We start from the raw sequence: 20,115 nt of genomic DNA on the forward strand, positions 1-20,115 counted from the left end.
TTTTTGGGGAGGGAGTCATGTGCTTTAAATATGTTGTGTGTACACAGCCAAACAGGAGGAGCCTTGGAGCTTACAGATACCTACACCTGCAGAAATAATCTTGCACTAATGGCGTGCTCTGGTCCATGGAGTCACGAAGAGTCGGACACGACTAAACAACAACAATGTTGATTATTCCTTGTAGGAGAAGCCCATGTGGGGGGTAGCAACACGAGCACATGCCTTTTCTGCAATGGCTCCTTGCTTGTGGAATGCTCTCTCCAGAGAGGTTCGCCTATTGCCTCTATTACATATATTTACATACCGTCCAACTTTTGGGGACGGGAAAACCGGACATCCACGCGCTCTCCTCCCTCCCCCCCCCCCCACCGCGCTCTCTTTCTCCGCCCCGCCCCCCTACACCCGAGCCACGCCCCTCCAGCTCATGCCGTTCCAAAGCCTCCCTCCTGCTCTCTTTGAATCTGCCTCCTCCGATGTGAACGACGGAATCCTCAGCCAATCAGCGGAGTACACATCCTCCCAGCCGCTCCTCCCTTTCGTTAGAAGCAATGTAGCCGGGGGCGTACCATGAACGGAATGGGAAGGGGGGGGAGAGAAAGAAGGAGAGGAAAGCAGCTGAGCTTTCGCTCCACTTATTTCTCCCGAAGTTCGAGTCTTCGTGATTTGCCGTACCGTTTCCTAGGCGCGGAGGGAGCGAGGTAATCGGACTCCAGGGTACTCCGTGAACGGCTGTCGTGATAAATGGTACGTTCCGCAGCTCCGGGCGGAAGTGGGGCTCTTCTTGGACCTTGGCGTGCGGAAGGCGGCGGCGGCGACAGAATAATGGCGGCCCCGGGTAAGGAGCGGCGCTGAGGTGGCGGCGTCGGCGTGGGGAAGGGGCTGCGGCCCTGTCGAAAGGGCGGCTTCTCTTCGCGCTTGCGGAGGGGCTGGACACCGAGGGGCGCAGGGTTCTCCTCAGGGAGGCCTCCGGAGGGGGCTTGGCACGGTCGGAAGGGCCGCTATGGCGCTTTGCCGTTAGGCTTGCGACCCTCTCATTGTCCCCAATACACACACGGGGGTGGGCAAGGCCGGTGAGGAGACTGCAGCGCTCCCTTGCCTTCCTATAAGCAGGTAGAAATGCAGCCGGTGAAGTTGGGTGGTAGGAAATAAGATATTCCCCTGCCGGATTTCTGCCTGTCGAAGACGAAAGGAGCCTTGCAGGGAAGCAGCCGGCTCGCGTTGAAATGCAAGCAAAGGGCTCTCTCTCCTCTCCCCCAATCCTGGATAATTTCTATGCTGCAGCATAGAATGAATGCTCTCGGAGGTCTACACCTGTGGCCCATCTGCCGCATGGCCGAGCCCAAGGTGTTAACTATGGGTATATGAAGCCCTTTACAACTTGGGGGCAGTTTGCCTTACCGGATCGCCCTCACCCATTTCGCAACAGCTTCGAGCACATGAACTGGCGCTTTTATTACAGGTGCCACATTATAGCTGCACCTCATCTGGGTGGCTTTAGTGTGGATGCAGTGACATTTCAGACAGCTGACCAAGGGACCTTGCTTCTCTTAACCTCCCTCTCCGCAGACTGGTAGAAAACAATGGCAGGATGAAAGTGGCATTACATGAACACATGCGCAAATATCATATAGTAATAGAGAACACATAAACCCTTATACATTAAAAAGGTCAAGATTGATAAAAAGGAATGTAAGGTGCTATCATGATATGCATCAAATTGTTTTGTTGATTGCACAGTTTGCTGGCCATGTGGTGGGACCTTCTATCTAAGGTGTCTGATTATAGCTAGGTAGATAGCATAATCACCTGCTTCTGTAAAGAAAGCTATTCAGAAGGCTAAATATATTCTCAAGGGAGACATTAATGAAACACCTATTAAGGTTCCTACCTCTTTTTTCTTTATTTCCAGGGTATCTCACCATTTTCATCTTGGCATTAATATTTGTGGCCAGCTTACAGGCTCTGACTCCTAGCCATTATCTCACAAAACATGATCTTCAGAGGCTACGAGCTTCCTTGGAGCGCCCCTTTACTGATCTGGAAGGAAGTTATTACTCCATTGTAGGACTGAACAAATTAGGAGGGCAAGTGGCTGATGAAAAGGTAAGAATGTGTCATTGTGGAGTTCAGAAAGTTATCAGGCTATGAAGAATGAGCTGTAAGTATCTGTACATCGATAAACCAGCATAGAATCTCTTTAACTCTGGCAGGTAATAGTTGCTTGGTTTATTAAAGACATTCTCTGCTGCCTGTGCATTTGCAGAGCTCCTCAATCACAGTGCTATGTGGTAATATCAGGAGCATATCCTGTTTTCTGTAAAGCAAGGATGGGAAATGTAGCACAAGTCTATGGTTGTGATTTTCTCTCTCTTTGTGTGACATGCAGATAACCACAAAAGAGACAGATAGAGAGAGAGAGAGAGAGAGAGAGAGAGAGAGAGAGAGAGGGAGAGAGAACTAAAACAGACAGTTGCCATAATGGTGCTTTGGAAATACAGTGCAGTATTATGATTGCTGATCACCTTGATTTGTTCCCTCTTCCAGAAGGAGAGGGTGTGTACATAATGGCTTGGGTCCAAAGATACCCTTTTGCAAGCAGAAAGCCTCTTCCTTGGAAAAGAGTTCTCTGACAAAAGCAGCACAAACTTGTTCCATTTGAATAAGCTTTTGAACAAACATTCTCAAGACCTCTCTATAGCCTTTGAAAGTATGTGTGCTACAGCCTTCACCATGTTTCCCAAATTCTGGCATTGCCCTCAATCGTTGTGCTGCACTGTGAGAAATCTTTCGCTAGGTAGCTTGTGCAATAGTTCATAAAAAGCACATAAGCATTTTCTCCTTCTGCTTACAGATCTTTGGATCCAAGCCATTGGAGCTAGGTACAGGTAGCATGGGAAGCAGTGACATCCAAAATTCAGAAGTCTTTCCTATGTTGCAATCAGTTATTTAGACACACAATCCTATTGAAATCATTGGCACAGTGCACGCCTAGAACATAGGATGAAAAAGCAAATAATTCAAGAAGTGCAGTAGTGTTGTATGCTGAGAGAATTGCATCTACAATATTTTACTGTAGTAAACATGACCAACATGTTGTAGAGGCAGCCAGATTTCATCAGGAATACTGTAACGTTTTTGTGACCAGTTTAAATTTTACTAGTGTAGCCATAACAATACTGTCTATGGGAGTAATTCAGTGTCCAGCACCAATAGATAAAATGCATTCACTGTAAATCCCTTCTTAAACGATACAAAAAATATTTGGACAGGGCTTGGAGATTTTAATACTACCACATGACACAGAAAGATCAGGAGTTAGTATTGTTCATATACACTGCTAGGATCTTGCATATGAGTCTTTCAAGGGCAAGAGTATGCAGGAACTGGAAACAGCTTTGAACAGGGTATTGGGTTAGAAATGGGAAAATGCAAAATTAGATCCCTACTTGGTCACGAAGCTAACCAGATGGCCTTGAGCCACTCACTCTCTTCTCATCCGTTTGGGAATAATGTAGTGGTGAGTAATATTGTGTACTGTCTTGGGGTCTTGTCTGCTGCCTTGAGCTCCTTGGACATAAGTGAAAGAAAATGTGCTGTTTTTGACAGTATCCTGAGCCCAAGACAGAGTCCACTAAGGTTGTTAGAATGCAGCTCCCATGGTTCACCCCACTGCTGGCCATTCATTCCAAATGAAGTTGCCTTTTATTGAATCAGACTGTTGAGCCACTTTGCTCAGTATTGTTTACATTGACAGTGGCTCCTTAGAGTTTCAAGCTGTGGATTGGAGATAGTTTGCACCTGGACTTTTATGCATGCCAAGCAAGTGCCCTAAACCAAGGTCCTTTCCTGCTGCTTTTGCTTATCACTTCTTCAGGCTACTATAAAAATCCAATTGTTGCCTCCCTTTTGCTATTTCAAATAGGCGGCTGTTTTCTGTTGCATTGTAAAAAATATTTTATCTTGTGCTGAAGTTCTTGGGTGTTGTAACAGAGTTCCATCAGTAGATGGTGCCAAGGCTTAACCTGCTTCCTTTTTGTTCTGTCTTTATGTATGTAGTCTAGTTCCCCAAATGGGGGTAGGGTAGCCAGATTTGCACATTATGGAATTACTTTAATTACCCCACTTAAATACACCCATTGGATTTCCCAGTTGCTTTCTGCCTGCTGTCACCAAAATCACACAAACCTGAAGAGGGAACAGCCTCATCCTAGGAAAAAGAGAACCTGCCCACCCCTTACAGTCATGCCTGCTTTCACTTAAGACCCATCAGCCACATGAGGAATTGCTTTGATGCTGCCTTCCTAATAGAGGTAGCTCAGTAAGTACATCACTGACCAAGATGGATTCTCGTTTCATGTAGAGAGGCCCTTGATTCTCATCCTTGGCAGAGCTGGTGCAAAAGAGCAATAGCTGATAATAAGCAACAGGGGTATCACCTGCCTTCCAAGCCCCCACCCCACAGACACCAAAAAACCCTGAAACTGGAACTTGCACATACAAAGCATGTGCTCTTTTATTGAGCTGTATGGTCCCTAGGCCAGTTAATGTATCAGATGGGCCCTAGATTTGCACTTAGATTTGTGAGCACTGTCATAGGAACATAGGAAGCTGCCTTACATTGAATCAGATCATTGGCTCATCTAGTTCAGTACATCTGCAATGAGTGGCAGTAGCTTTCTAAGGTTTCAGACAAGAGCGTTCTCAGCCCCACCAGGTGCTTGACCTTCTGCATTCAAAGTAGATGCTCTGCCACTTTGCCCCTGGCTTTCCACTCTGTGCACTCTGGGCTTTTACTAGAGAAGCCATAGTTGTTTAAAGAAGGAACCAGTTTAGGTGTCTCTCTCTCTCTCTCTCTCTCTCTCTCTCTCTCTCTCTCTCTTGCAGGTGATGGGGGACGCTGGCATGCTAGAAAGTTCCATTATGTTTTGAATGTGGCTTTGGGAAATCAGATGGTGTGGTTGCATCTGATGGTTTGCACAAGTGTTTGTAGTCTTGGGAAATGTATTTGTGAATTCTTCTGTGCTAAAGCCTTTCATTTGTTATTTGCTCACCTTGAATATATTCCTCAGAATTTCTGCTTTTAATAACCATTACTATTTTGTTATTGTTTTTTCTCTTTATATTCTTAAATGACACTTGTGTTCCTTTTTGAATCAGTAGATATCTGTAGATTGAATGTAATACCTGCATGTGTACAGTCAGGATGGTTAATTTTATATTTCTTTGCGTGTGTGTATGTGCAGGCTGCCTGTAACTTCATAAAATCAAAGGTGGACCCCAATAGTGTTGATTCCCTCTTCTATGCTGCACAGGCCAGCCAGGCATTGTCTGGATGTGAGGTGAGTTTAATTCTTTGTAGAGGAAATGGTATTAATTCTCCTGTTGTGCACATCTGTCTTCCTGAGACAGGCAAGTCTGAAGGACTCTTTACCCTTACCATCAAATTGCAATTCATAGGTAAGTAGGTAAAGGTAATGGACCCCTGGATGATTAAGTCCAGTCCAAGGCAACTATAGGGTTGCAGTGCTCATCTCACTTTCACGCCGAGGGAGCTGACATTTGTCCACAGACAGCTTTCTGGGTCGTGTGGCCAGCATGACTAAACAGCTTCTGGCACAACGAAACACCGTGACAGAAACCAGAGCACACGGAAACGCCATTTACCTTCCCGCCGCAGTGGTACCTGTTTATCTGCTTGCACTGGTGTGCTTTCAAACTGCTAGGTTGGCAGGAGCTGGGACAGAGCTACGGGAGCTCACCATGTCACGGGGATTCGAACTGCCAACCTTTTGATTGGCAAACAAGCCCAAGAGGCTCAATGGTTTAGACCACAGTGCCACCTGCATCCCTTGCCCTGCAATTCACAGATGAAATGCTGAGCATTTCTGACCATTGCTTATGAATACTGCAAAACTAACGGTGGGAAAGAGGGCTGTTTAACAATGAGACAATGTTTATCTTTCTTAGATTGCCATTTCAAATGAAACCAGGGAGCTGCTGCTTGCCGCTGTCAGTGAAGATTCCTCCGTCACCCAGATCTACCATGCTGTTGGAGCCCTGAGTGGCTTTGGGCTCCCTCTTGCCTCCCAAGAAGCCCTGACTGCCCTGACTTCTCGTCTCAGCAAGGAAGAGAACGTCTTGGCGTAAGTCTTTTAGGAAATGTAATAGTTAACTTGCTTGCCTGTGGGTTCCTTCTGTCATTCCACTTGCATGCAGCCACTCTGTTTGCATTTGTAATTCATTTGTAAATGTATCTGTATATTTGGAGGTATAATGATAACAAGTTGGTACACTGGTTAAAAGACTAGGGTTGAAGAAATGACCCAGCTATCGTGTTTTCATTATTGTTTTAGCATAAGCTATTAACAGCACTGTGGATTAATACAAGAAATGGTTCCTGGACTTTTGCGGGGAGGGGAGGCTTTGCTATACACATTTCAGTTGTGTGTGTGTGTGTAGAGAGAGAGGGGTGGGGGCACAAGTAGGATACATTAATTGTAGAGACTATGGCCCAGTTTAGAATAGTGGGCTGGCTTTCTTAGTGGCTACTGAAGCAGGGCCTAGTTTCAAAAGCACTCTGTTCATATCTCTGGCAAGCCTACTGGGTGGGGGAGAGAAAGAGAAATGGGCCCGCATCATACAGACTGGTTTCCACCATCAAATTGCTCAAATTGTACAGGGAGAGACAATAAGAGGAAGTTTAGGCTTTGTATCTACAGTACAGTATCAATACAGTGAAGTATTGAAAGCTGAACATTATTTGACTTGGTTTTATTTTTATTAATAAAAATACTAATTTTAGGTAGGCTTCTTTCATTGTGCTGTTTTTGATGCCTGCTTAGGACTCTTATTTTTAGGTGATCCCAACCAGACATGTAGTTTATTATGTCTACTTGTTTTTAAAGTCCACAGATTTTATTGGTATTTTTATGACTATTTTGTATCACTTATTGTAAGCAGCTTGGATTTTTTTTTTTTAATTAAGCGTTGTGTAAATCTTCTTAGTTAGACATATAAATCTTTAGCTTAGGGTATAATACTGAATTTCTTCCAATTCAATAAGATGTCAGCTAAAGGTCTGTACCATTCCATGCATCCCCTCTGCCAAAGGCACTTTCATTCCCTGACTCAACAGACAGTGATAGTTTGTGGTTTTTATTTGATGTTTCTGTTCTTGGCGAATATCTTTGACACCTCTGATGAGGCCAGTAGTCTGCTCTTAACTGGTGAAAATTATATCTGTATCTAGTCTTTTCTCCTCCTCATACTCTGCTTTCTGTTGTTTCAGAACAATTCAGGCTTTGCAGACCGCTTCATACTTGTCCCAGCAAGCTGACTTAAGAGGCATTGTAGAAGAGATAGAGGTATTTATTACAGGTGTCTGTTTATTTTTATGACGCACCCTTCAGCTCAGAAAGCCCCAACATGGCCCAAAATATAAAATCAGTTAAAAACCATGCTGTAAAACAGTTAAATTTATTACAAAACCATGCAAAGATACAGGAAAGATCAAACAGCACTCAGCTTCCATCCATTCCAAATGCTTGATGGAAGGAAGAGTCTGCTTTCCAAAAACACAGCCAGGCAAGTCGTCTCTCAGTCAGGGAACAGCATTCCATAATTTGGGGCCAATACGGAGAATCCCCTATTCCTGTTAAAAGATAACCAAGGTTCCACAAGTGATGGAATTTGTGAATGACACATCCACACCATACATTTAAAGTGCATGTATACCACTGTAACAGTCATGCTCCCCGCCCCCCAAAAAATATTCTGGGAGCTGTAGTTTGTCCCTCAAAGCTACAGTTCCAAGCACCATTAAGAAACTACAGGATTCTTTAAAATCTATGTGCTTTAAATATATTGTGAAAGAAATTGGAGTTCTTGTTGGAAATACACTAAAAAGGATATACCAAGAGCTCAGGCCACAAGTTTCAATATAAGGAATAATTCCTACTCGAGAGTTGAAAAGAAAAACGTGTATATTCTGCTAAGAATAACAGTTTGAAGCTAATGGTAAATTTAAACACAACGTGTAAGTACGGTAGTTTTAAGGTAAGGGAAAACGCACAGAGAAACGCATGAAAACTTGGAAGCATTCCATTATCTAAGACGCATGTTGAAAAAGAAACATAAAAGAATTAAATGATACAGACTTCCAACAGATTTATAGTCCTCAAAAAAACGAGCTGAAGAAGGCGTTTACTCCGAAACAGGGCCCTGTCCTGGTCACCACTACTGAGTCGTACATCTGATTCACACTCCGGATACTCCTTTTCGGCCCTATTTGATTCTTTATTCTGATTCTATATAATATGGACTCCTTTTGACTGCCATTGAGACTTGTACAAAATAATTGTTGTGTACTGGTATTTTATGTACCTTTATACTATATCACTGCATATTTGAAACTACATTATTTCTGTACTTAAATGTTTTACCTTAAAACTACCGTACTTACACGTTGTGCTTCAAACTGTTATTCTTAGCAGAATATACACGTTTTTCTTTTCAACTCTCGAGTAGGAATTATTCCTTATATTGAAACTTGTGGCCTGAGCAACTGTCTAACTTGACAGTCACATACTTCACTCCAGCTTTCCTTCAAAAAGCAACTTTATCCTCGAGACAGTAATTAAATGGCTTTGATGATTAAATGGCATATAAATCTTGCTCAATAAATAACAACCCTGTGTAGTGGCAGAGAGACTGCATGGTGCTCATTTTCATATTTGCTTCCAGAAAAAATCCGTTTGCAAATAACACAGAAATAAGCACTAAACTTGTGCTAATTCTGCTATATTTCTGGAAGTGGCTTTTGCATCATGTGAAAGTTCAAATACAATGTATAAGAATCAGGGAAATGTCAGGAAAACTGAATAAACGGTTGTAGGAATGCAGCCCTGGTGGCTGTCATTCAACCGCTGCAAAGTTCTTTGTTATAATCCTGTTCTAGGATCTTGTTGCCCGACTGGATGACCTTGGAGGGGTGTATCTGCAGTTTGAAGAAGGACTTGAAGCAACTGCATTGTTTCTGGCTGCTACATACAAACTGTCTGACCATGTAGGGACAGAGCCAGCAATGAAAGAGGTACTCATTTGATGCTGCTTCTTTCCCTGATCAACAGTACTATATACTTTTTGGATAAGATATGTGTGAATAATTATTTATTCAGGCATAAACTGCAAACCTGAAGTAGAAGAATTTGAACTGATGCATGAAGGAGTGAAGTAATATCTGCCATCGTTTAACCACTCTCTTAGCTAGACCTCAGAACAGCTTTTCTTTCATTTATCAAAATAAATGTCAATATTGCCTTGTAGCAGAAGAGTAGCTGTATTGATCTGTAGTAATGGGAGGGTGTAAAGCACAGAGGTAGCGTAACAACGGGCTGATCTTACTGAAAAGGGTTGGCTGTGAATTTGCAGCACATATGACCCTTTGGTCCACATGTACCAGTGGCTTCTTAACAGTCCCCCAGGCCAAAAATAATTGGAATAGGAAAACAAGGCATTGGTATTTTAATGGATGTGCCTGGAAAGGTTATGACATATCCACCCACGAATTATCCTGATGATGAGCACAGCAGATGATGTCCCCACTAATGGCTGCATCCAGTGGACACAATCCACTCCCACCAGGGTGCAGCTCCCACATTCAGAAGATTCTGGTGTAACTCAGTAGAGCTCTGTGGTGTGCATCACCCCACCCTCTACCACTTGTGAATGTGCATGGGTACATGGGCAGGCATCATGATGTATATTCTCATGCCTGTGCATGGACATAGGGGAGAAGAGAGGAGATGGGGCTCAACTGAGCAGTGCAGGGGTGTACCTAGATTGTGCCCATTGTGTCTGTTCAATCATGCAGAGCTTTAAAAAATGACACTTTTGGATTAGGTATGTCTGTTCTTGTTTTCGGTCCTTCCTCACCCCTGGAAAAATCTAGATCAAAAATATGCTATGAGCATATGCAGAATTTTCCAAAGGAACCTGTACATTTCAGTGCATGCAAAGCTAACTTTAACGTGTGTTTGTGTTTGAGTTGGGGCAGGAAACGTTTCGTGGTGATTTGAGGTCAGGGATAAAGAAAGCCAGAACTTCTAATCTAAAGCGAATCCATTTTCTAAACTTTAGTGGCAAACTGAGTTATTTTTATGGCATAAAATAACAAATAGATTTAGGTTCTTAAAATGCCTCATGTGCTTGGGCATGCCATAGTGACATGATGGAAATAGTGCATTTTAATAAATTTAACAGGAAAGACTGTAAATGAGTTTCTGCTTTAAAAAAATATGATTGATCAGGGCCTTAATTGGTGACCTCATAAAGTAGAGACAGACTTGTAGAGCTTTTATGTGCTGTCCCTGGGACATGTTTTTCCCCATGGTAGGTTAAGATCCTAATCATCAAGCTCTTTCTCTGAACTGAAAATACAATTAATGTCTAGCATCTCTAATTCTAGTATAAATGCTAATAGGCTGAAAATGCCCCAGGTTATGAATGGGGAGCTTTCAGTCACCCTTCTTCTGCAAAAAAAAACTTGATGTGGAAACACTCTTTTGCCATTGTGGCTTGACACCATCATTCAGGTAAATCTAAGATGGCAAATTATAGACTGCCAGGCATCAAACAATGGTTTAAAAAATAATAATTCCAAAATTGGCCCTATTAAATATAATTACTCAGTATGGATTAAAAATTATGTTGTCAGAAACTGTTGTTGTTGTTGTTTTGCATATAAATTTTCTTTTGTTTCAAATAATAACCAATATTAAAAGAAAACAACTTCATTTTAACTGAATGAGGCAATGCTAGTTTTCAAGCCAGTTTCAGGAATTATTTGAACCCATGGTAAGGTAAAGGTAAAGGGACCCCTGACCATTAGGTCCAGTCGTGGCCGACCCTGGGGTTGCGGCGCTCATCTCACTTTATTGGCCGAGGGAGCCAGCGTACAGCTTCCGGGTCATGTGGCCAGCATGACTAAGCCGCTTCTGGCGAACCAGAGCAGTGCACGGAAACCCCGTTTACCTTCCTGCCAAAGCAGTCCCTATTTATCTACTTGCACTTTGAGGTGCTTTCGAACTGCTAGGTTGGCAGGAGCAGGGACCGAGCAATGGGAGCTCACCCCATCGTGGGGATTTGAACCGCCAACCTTCTGATCAGCAAGTCCTAGGCTCTGTGGTTTAACCCACAGCGCCAGCCGCATTCCTGAACCCATGGTAGGGTATGGCAATTTGCCATTTCGTTAGAAACAGTGATGGCGGTGGTGAATTATCTGGGCCAACAAAGATCTATCTCACGGGTTTGAAGACTGTTTACTGAGCCGCAGGAACATGAGGAAATGGGGTGCACAAACCAATAATAGGAACATAGGAAGCTGCCTTATACTGATTCACACCATTGATCCATCTAGCTCAGTATTGTTTACTGGCAGTGGCCCTCCAGAGTTTCAGGCAGGAGTCTCTCTCAGCTCTACCCGGAGAAGCTGGGGATTGAACCTGGGACCTTGTACATAGAAGGCAGATGCTCAACCACTGAGCCACAGCCCTTCCCCCGCTCATTCTGCCCATCATCCCCCAAACACTTTTTTCCTTGTTGTCTGAAAGGATAAATGTGACTATAATTAAGGGAACAACCCTTATCTAGTTTAGGAAGTTAGGCCCAAACAGGAGGCAAGGCTAGAGTGAGAAATAAGCTAAAGGAGAGACAACCTGTTGTACAGTAGAACCTCTACTTATGACCGCCTCTACTTGGGCCCAATCCAAGTTGCGACCGCAGCAGACCCAGAAGTAAATACCGGGTTTGCCATGATTCACGCATGCGCAGAAGTGTGCTGCCGCCAAATGCGCCTGCGCACAACGGCACTTCTACCAGCGACCTGGATCAACTTATGGACGGACCTCCAGAACTGATTACATCCGTAAGTAGAGGTTCCACTGTACTTCCTTATATAATAAAACTATTTCTTGTCTTAATTCCTGTTGCCTACTCTCTATTAAAAGAGAACATTACATTGCTTCTCCCTCTTTCTTCCTCTCCTCTAACCCATTGGCTTCCAGGGCCTTTAGTCTGCACATGCATCATAGTTTTATGATTTTTCCTTTTTCAGGATCAAATCATCCAGCTGGTGAATGCAGTTTTCAGCAAGAAGAACTTTGAGGTTCTTTCTGAAGCTTTTAGTGTGGCTTGTGCTGCAGCTTCCCTTTCCCAGAATCGTTACCATTTGCCAGTCATTGCAGTCCCTGATGGGCCTGCTGCCGTCTCCCACCACCAGCCCATTTTTAAGGTGAGTTGCTAGACTGTGATCAGTTGTGTTACTTTAACCTATAATTCCCCTGAGTCTGAGAACTAAAACAGCCTAGGGAAGAGAGCACTGAAACTGTGTCATAAATCAGGGACAGTCTACATGCCCATGGTCATGAAGCACTATCCAAAGTGTATTCAAGAGCCTCAGGGGTCAGATAGAGAGGGCTAGTCTATGTGACAGAGCAGAGTATAAATTTGGAACTTGCCGAAATAGGAATGGAGGTTTCTAGGATCCAGCTGAAACTGTAATGCTTCCTTGTTGTTTTTCCAGTTGCCAAGAGGTGTAATGTTGTTGATGTAATCTTGTAATATTTGTAGTACTGAAATGTTTCGATATGTTGTTGTATTGCTATTATGTTGCTACAGAATTGTTCTTACCATAGTTGACTTTGAGAAGTATTCCTGTTTTCTTTGTTGCAAGCTGCCTTGAGCATGATTCTTTTTGTGGAAAAGGGGCGTACAAATAGAATTACAAATGCATAAATGAAAATATTGCCCCTCATTATGTTGTTGTTGTTTTTTAATCACATAAAGGGTAACAATGGAGGGAAGTCTGTATGCATGCTCCACCGTTGACCATTCTGCACTGAGCAGGAGGACTGAGGAGGCTTGAATCACCTGAGGGCTCTTAACAAGCCTGCCCCCAATCAGGATATCTACGTTAGTGGGTTTCCCACTTCCCAGCCCTTTCAGCCCTTCCTGCTCCATGCAGTGGATATTAGGCATGGAACTGGTGTGACTGTGCTTCCTTATCCTCACACCTTCTTGTTAGATGCATGAATGGGCTTTCAGTAAAAAGCTATGTAAAAGTTGATATTAGTCTTTGGCAGACACGCACACAAAACGGGTCTGCTATCTAGCGGGTAAACTTCAGTTGCTGTGGTTGTGGGAAATAATCTAATCTTGCAAGTCTTTCTCATTCTCTAGCTCCAAGTGACCAATGTTATGTCACAGCCCCTGACTCAGGCAAGTGTGACCTTGGATCATGCAAAATCGGCTGCTACTAAAGCCACAGTCCTTCAGCAGTCTGCCTTTGCCCTGTCTGGGTAAGGAAATATATTTTTGTTTTATTTTGGCTTCGGTTTTATTTTTTTCAGGGTGTGTACAGAAGACAGTCTGTTTTGAATTGTCTATTTTCTGGTACCCTAGGAAGAACTGAGAGAAACTGGGGCAGGTAGAAAATACACATGTTCCTCAAGCATACTGTTACTTAACTAGTTTTTTTTGTTTTGGGGCTTTTTCCCAAATTCAGAGTAGAACAACTCTGTAGGCTGTGATCAGGTGCTTTGTTTATTTGTTCATATTCCAAAAGCATCAACCAGGTTTGTGATTTTTTTGTGTGTGTGTGTGATTTCTTTCTCCCCCCTCATAACACCAGAACATCCAATTAAGCTGAATGTTGGAAGATTCAGGACCAATAAAAAAAAGTATTTCTTCATGAAGCACATAGTTTAAATTACGGATCTCACTTCCACAGGAGGCAGTGATGGCCACCTACTTGGATGGTTTTAAAAGATAATTGGACAAATGCGTTGAGGAGAAGCCTGTCAGTGACTGCCAGCCATGTTGGCTATGTTCTACCTTCACCTTCAGACGCATTGTACCTCTGAATACTTGTTGCTGGGAAGCACAAAGGGCTGGAGTGCTGTTGAGGTCATGTCCAGCTTGCAGGCTTCTCACAGGCATCTAGTCAACCACTATGAGAACAGGATGCTGGAATAGATGGCCCATTGGCCTGATCCAGTGGCTGTTATGTTCTTAGTTGGTGACTCTACCTTTGTTTGTTTTGGTCACTTTGGCGCTGCTTCACCCCCAGAGACTCCATTGTCTTGCAAGACAGGTAGATGCCTGCAACAATAATACAGTCATACCTCATGTTACGTTTGCTTCATGATACGTTTTTTCAGGTTGCGTCCTGCGGCGACCCGGAAGTACCGGAAAGGGTTACTTCCGGGTTTCGCTGCTCGCACGTGCGCAGACGCGCAAAATGACATCATGCGCAGAAGCGGCGAATGGCAACCCGCACGTGCGCAGATGCACCGCTGTGGGTTGCGTTCCTTTCATGTTGCAAACGGGCCTCCGGAACAGATCCCATTCACAACCAGAGGTACCACTGTATTTGAATCGGTGTAGCTTTCCTCTGTCAATTTTATCTAGCTGCTTCTCTTTTCATTGGCTTGCTATTTGAAGCGATATGTTCCAGAAGCATCATCTCACCTTCTGATGACTTTTTGTTGGACACACGGCTACCAATATCCTGCAATTTTACCTCTCTTCTTCTTTTAACAGAAATGCCTTTGAGCTGAATTTCATGAGTGTCAAGCCTGCCAGTGGGTATTACAATTTCGCGATCAGTGTCGATGGGGACAGTCGCTTTATTGCAAACAAAGTTGAGGTGGGTATATGTTTTGAATGCATTTGGAGTCTTTGTAATCATGGATTGGAGCCAAGTTGATTTACATTAGCTGGAAATGTTTCTCTTACCAATTTGTATCCCACCCTGCAATGTTAAAAACATTGTCAGGGCAACTTAGCAAAATAATAAAATATGGAAAAATGGAAAAGATAAAAAATAAACAGACAATTTTTAAAAAAAACAAACATTTCCATCATGGATTTTAAAGCCTGAAATGATTCGTTTTGGGCCAGGACCCACCTAGCATCCTATTTCAATACCCCTGACCTTGACTCCGCATCTTCCTATGCAAAATTATAGTGCAGAGGGGAGGGAACTTATGACCTTCCAGATAATGCTGGGCGACAACTCTCTTCATCTGGAACCATTAGCCGTGCTGGCTGGGGGTGGTATCAGTTTGAAGTCCAGCTACTCAGAAGTCTATTTTGGAGGCACAATGAATAGAGAAACTGCCCAGCAACACTGCAGGCAAGGGTTCAAACTTTTTTTAAAAAATGGCACCTCTCAAGCAAGCTATCTCTCTCATGTAGGAAGCAACCTCCCTCTTCTGAAAAGACTTGCTGTATTTTGTACTGCTTGCTGACCATTAACCTCTCATTCCCTGACTTTTGTGGCCTTTGCTGAAAGACCAGGTTTTAAAATCATGATCCTATTTGATCCTTGCTCATTTAGGTTTTAATGATAAAGGTGTGGAGAGGAGCTGTGTTTTCCTTGTTAACATTTGGCTTTTAATATAAAGTTAAAACAAGAAGTATCTGCTTATCTTTGTGTAAGAACCAGAGGTGCGTTATGTATATCTCTTTTATGCATCTTATTTTTCTCCAGTTTCCCTTTAAAAAGATGTTATTTCTAAAGTCACAGCAGTTACAGTAACTGCAAGCAACTGGTGTTTGTGTAGGTTCCTTCAAATGCTGCTTACGCTACATGTTTTGGTTTGGGGCTCTTTTGCCCTCAATTGCCTGTTTAATTGAAAAATTAGCATTTAAGTCTTGCTGCTCACTCAGCGTGGAACAGCTCGAAGAAGGCACTTGTTTACAAGTGCTGACCTCTGCCATACATATCAAAATCAATGTGGTAATTGGAGTAATAATCTCCCTTCAAGCATCAGAAGGGGATTGATGGTGCTGCTTAAACACTCTGGAAGCATGGACGAGTGCTAGTGGCCGTGCATTAATGGTGATGGCTTTGTACGAACACGGCCTCATAATAAGCCACATTGTTCCTGGAGAAAGCTGTTGGGAGAGCTGCTTTTTAGAGGCTGCCATTAGCATTAATTCTACTTAGTGCACCAGAATTTTTGACAATTATGATCTAAACTTGGAGGCTAGCGTGCTAAGCAGAAAGAGACTGCATTTCCTGACATTAGTATGTGTGTTGTATGAGTAACACACACACACACACACACACACACACACACACACACTCTTCAAGGCAGCCGTGCTTTTCCAACGGTGCTATGCAATCCTAATCCTTACTTGTTTGTACAACAGTGTGTTTGGTGCTATACAGAACAGCAAGAGAGGAAGCTACATGCATGTGCACATACACACCGTTGCACTTGGAGCTTGAAGAAGTTTACCTTCCTATGTTTGTTATGCGTCAACCCCACTTAGTATCAACAGCCATTCTCCTAGTGCTGGAGTTTCCCAAATAGTGTCCACATGTATCAAGGTGCCCTTGAACCCTGTCTCCCCCTTGGTGCTTGCCAAGGCTCCCAGTATATCCTAATATTTATTTATTTAAATAAGTTTAGGGGGTGCTTTTTTTTTGTTTGGGGAGGGATTGCATATTTTTAGTTGTTTGGAGTCTTTTTGCACTCTTTTTGGTTCGTACTCATTGTTGTGGGTGGTAGCTGTTTTTGAAGTTTTCATTATCACCTTTTTTCTTCTTCTCTGAAATGGATTGCCCCCCCCCCACACACACGGATGCCAGTGGGCTCCAATGGGTGTCTTGCACTTGTGAAAAATGTTGATAAGAAATCCTGAACATGAGCCTGGGTAATTTGAGGGGGAAATACGCAGAGAGGTTTTGTCTTTCTTATAGGGTTCAGGCCTTGTACATAGCAGGGAGACATAACAAACATACAGATGAAAACTCTCTCAACACTACCTGAGCCATCCTACCTCTGTAAAGATAATGCTAAGCAGTACCTCCACCATCACTTTGGTTAACTGTCTTATTAGCAGGACAATTAACCCTTAGGTTAGAAACTGAGTGATCTTGGCCGTCAAGCTTCCATCACTCCTTCTGAACAGCAGATGCGTCATTCCATGAGTTCCTGTTCTTTCGGGAGATTTCAATAGTTATCCTGAGCTACGACTTGGTTAATGCACCTGCATCCATTAGCTCTGTAATCCCTTGCTCCTGTAAGCCTCTTAGGTGAGGACTTTACATGCTATTACTGCATAGGAGAGTGTGTGGGAAGGTATTCCCTTTGTTGTTCGGCTTGTCCTTCTGAACTCTGGTTCCGGTTCCTGAACAGGGTCAGCACACACACTCGTATCAGACCCGCTCATTGAGATTTCTGCTTCTTGATTGGTTGGTTGGTCTGGGTCCTTGTGTTGGCTCATGCTTGCAGGTAGGATTTATTCAGTGTTTGCTGGTTCCACGTTGCCTGGTCTGGATCTTTCATCAAAGTAAACACAGTGGCTTACTAGCACCTTGCACGTCTTGGGCTGGTGGGTTCTGTACCCTTTGCACTTTTTACCGTACCCCACCAAGACATCTTTAGACACTCAGTCTCCCTGTTTTGAGCACCTTTCACGTGGGACATACACATGAGCTCTGATGTCACTTTGGCCTAAATTTGGTTTTGCCCAGTGCCACATCTCTTGTGGGGTCGTCTCAATTGCCTTTGGTGGCAGTTGGTCCTGTAGGTAAGTAGCCGTCATGACTGCATCTCACCAAAATGAGTTGGGAAGGTTGTCATCTAGCATCATGGCTCCCGCCATGTCTACCAGAGTCTTCCTCTTTCTTTCTGCCACTTGGTTCTCTTTGGGGGGCACCTGGTACTGTGGTCTGGTGCTCAGTTCCCTGTTTGTTGCTTGAAGAACGCTTCCATTTCTTTCCCCATTGCCAGTGTGAATTATGTCTGGTTTCTGCTGGAACTTGTTGCTGGTCAACACTACAAGTTTCTCCAGCACCTCATTCTTGTGCTTTGTGAGGTATGTGGTGTTGTATCTGGGGTAGTCATCAATTAATGTTATGAAGTACCTGTTCCTGGAGGGATTTGGTGTCTCCATTGGTCCACTAAAGTCACTGTGGATTAACTCCAGTGGGCACTTTGCTCTGTTTCGGCTGATCTAGGGCAGTGGCATTCATGTCCTCTTGGCCTTCATGCAGCGTGCATACTTCATTTATGCAGGGCATGCTGGTATCACCAGGTCCTTTGCTGAGTGCTTCTTCACACTAATAATAATACCTTTATTGTCAATGTACAACCTTTGTACAATGAAATTAACCGAGCCTCCACACACACACACACACACACACACACACACAATCTCATTGCACTCTGTGTGCTTGTTGCACAACACACCAACCCCAAAAGTCAGTTCCACTATATTATTTTCTGTTCAGCAGCCTAACAGCCCACGGATAGAAACTGTTTTTTAGCCTGTTGGTATGACTGATTATACTTCTATATCTCCTGCCCAAGGGTAGAAGATTAAAGGTGCTGGCCAGGGTGTGAATCGTCCCTGAGTATTTTTCTCACTCTTACAAGGCAATGATCCTTTGCGATGTCATCTAGCAGGCTCAGGGGACAGCCCATGATATCATGTGCTGTGTTCACCACCCTCTGTAAAGACTTTCTGTCCGTGGCTGTCAAGCCAACATACCACACTATGATACGATATGAGAGGACATTTTCTATTGTGGACCAGTAGAAGGAGGTCATCAATTGTTGTTTAACATTGTTGTTTTGCAAGACCCTGAGAAAATGGAGTCTCAGTTGGGCCTTCCTAACCACCTGAGTTATATTGTTTTTCCAAGTGAAGTCTTCACTAAGGTAAACTCCCAGGCATTTAAAGGAAGGGACTCTCTCCACACAACCCCCCCCCGATATACAACAGGGTTAGTTCCCCTCTCTTCCTCCGAAAGTCCAACACCATCTCCTTTGTCTTGCTAATATTTAGGTGCAAGTTATTGTCTAAGCACCATGTAGATACTTTTTGAACCTCCCCTCTGTACGCTGATTCATTTCCACCTGTAATTAGACCCATTATGGTAGTATCATCTGCAAACTTAATAATTACAGTGGATGGATCAGATGAAATACAGTCATATGTATACAACGAGTACAGGTAGGGACTCAGCACACATCCCTGTGGGGTGCCAGTGCTGAGCTTCAGGGAGGTAGATGTAACAGGCCCAGTCCTCACTGATTGCATCGTTGTTTCTGTGCCCTGGGCCTCTGTGCTAGAAGTGGATGCACTTGTTGTGGGGGTATTTGGCAGGCTGTTCTGACTTTATTGTCACTGCTAATAAGCTTGCACAAGTGGTCATCTACCATTCCCATGGCTAGAATATCCTCCCCCTTCTGTTAATAATGACCTTTGTAGTCATTCAGAAGAAAGTTGCACCAGCTTGTTTTCTGTAAGACTTTATTAGTAGTATCACAAATGGATTGTTTTTAAAATGCACATGTTGATGCTTTGCAGTGTGCAGGGAGCCTGTTACCCGATCAATCTACACATCTCTCTTTTGTACACTGATTCCTGTAGATTAGTACTGTTCTGATTAGCTTTTACAATCCTGTCTATGTGCCTGTTTGTGTTTAGTTGGCTTCCCTATGATTATTTTTAAGAAAAGGGACCCATTTCTATTATTTGCATTTTTAAAAAAGAGAAATATATAGGCAGTTTTTAAAAAAAAATTACAGCAGCAATTTCTGCAGGCAGCTTTATCAGAATGGAATGGAATTTTGTCATCAGAAAGCTAGTTTGGTATAGTGGCTCAAGCGCTGGATAGATTTAGATAGTGGGAAACCCCAGTTCAAATCCCCACAAATCTTGCTTGATGACCTTGAAGAAGAAGAAGAGTTTGGATTTGATATTCCGCTTTATCACTACTCGAAGGAGTCTCAAAGTGGCTAACATTCTCCTTTCCCTTCCTCCCCCACAACAAACACTCTGTGAGGTGAGTGGGTCTGAGAGACTTCAGAGAAGTGTGACTAGCCCAAAGTCACCCAGCAGCTGCATGTGGAGGAGCGGAGACGCAAACCCGGTTCCCCAGATTACTAGTCTACCGCTCTTAACCACTACACCACACTGGCTCTCACACTTGACATTCTGGGGGACTGGTTGCTATCCTTAACCTACATCACATGGTGACTGTAAAGATAAAAAGAAGTGGGAATGGGGGAAGCATGGATGGCACCCTGAGTTCCT

General features: G+C 43.5%; 1 protein-coding gene across 2 annotated transcripts in view; it reads left to right on the forward strand.

The window, feature by feature from the left end:
• Nucleotides 1-722: 722 nt before the first annotated feature.
• The window catches only part of RPN2 (ribophorin II), a 29,516-nt gene continuing 10,123 nt past the window's right edge, over nt 723-20,115 (forward strand). Inside the window, exons 1-9 of one of the 2 annotated variants that reach the window (XM_053394073.1) lie at nt 723-835; nt 1,910-2,103; nt 5,244-5,339; nt 5,968-6,143; nt 7,289-7,364; nt 8,957-9,091; nt 12,113-12,289; nt 13,237-13,355; nt 14,599-14,704. In XM_053394073.1, coding sequence (XP_053250048.1) covers nt 742-835; nt 1,910-2,103; nt 5,244-5,339; nt 5,968-6,143; nt 7,289-7,364; nt 8,957-9,091; nt 12,113-12,289; nt 13,237-13,355; nt 14,599-14,704 — 1,173 coding nt within the window. In that variant the 5' untranslated portion in view covers nt 723-741. The remainder of the gene's footprint in view (nt 836-1,909; nt 2,104-5,243; nt 5,340-5,967; nt 6,144-7,288; nt 7,365-8,956; nt 9,092-12,112; nt 12,290-13,236; nt 13,356-14,598; nt 14,705-20,115) is intronic. The other variant, XM_053394074.1, reaches the window with a different exon arrangement.

Source organism: Podarcis raffonei, chromosome 6 (assembly GCF_027172205.1).
Source record: "Podarcis raffonei isolate rPodRaf1 chromosome 6, rPodRaf1.pri, whole genome shotgun sequence".
In the NCBI taxonomy this organism is placed as follows: domain Eukaryota; kingdom Metazoa; phylum Chordata; class Lepidosauria; order Squamata; family Lacertidae; genus Podarcis; species Podarcis raffonei.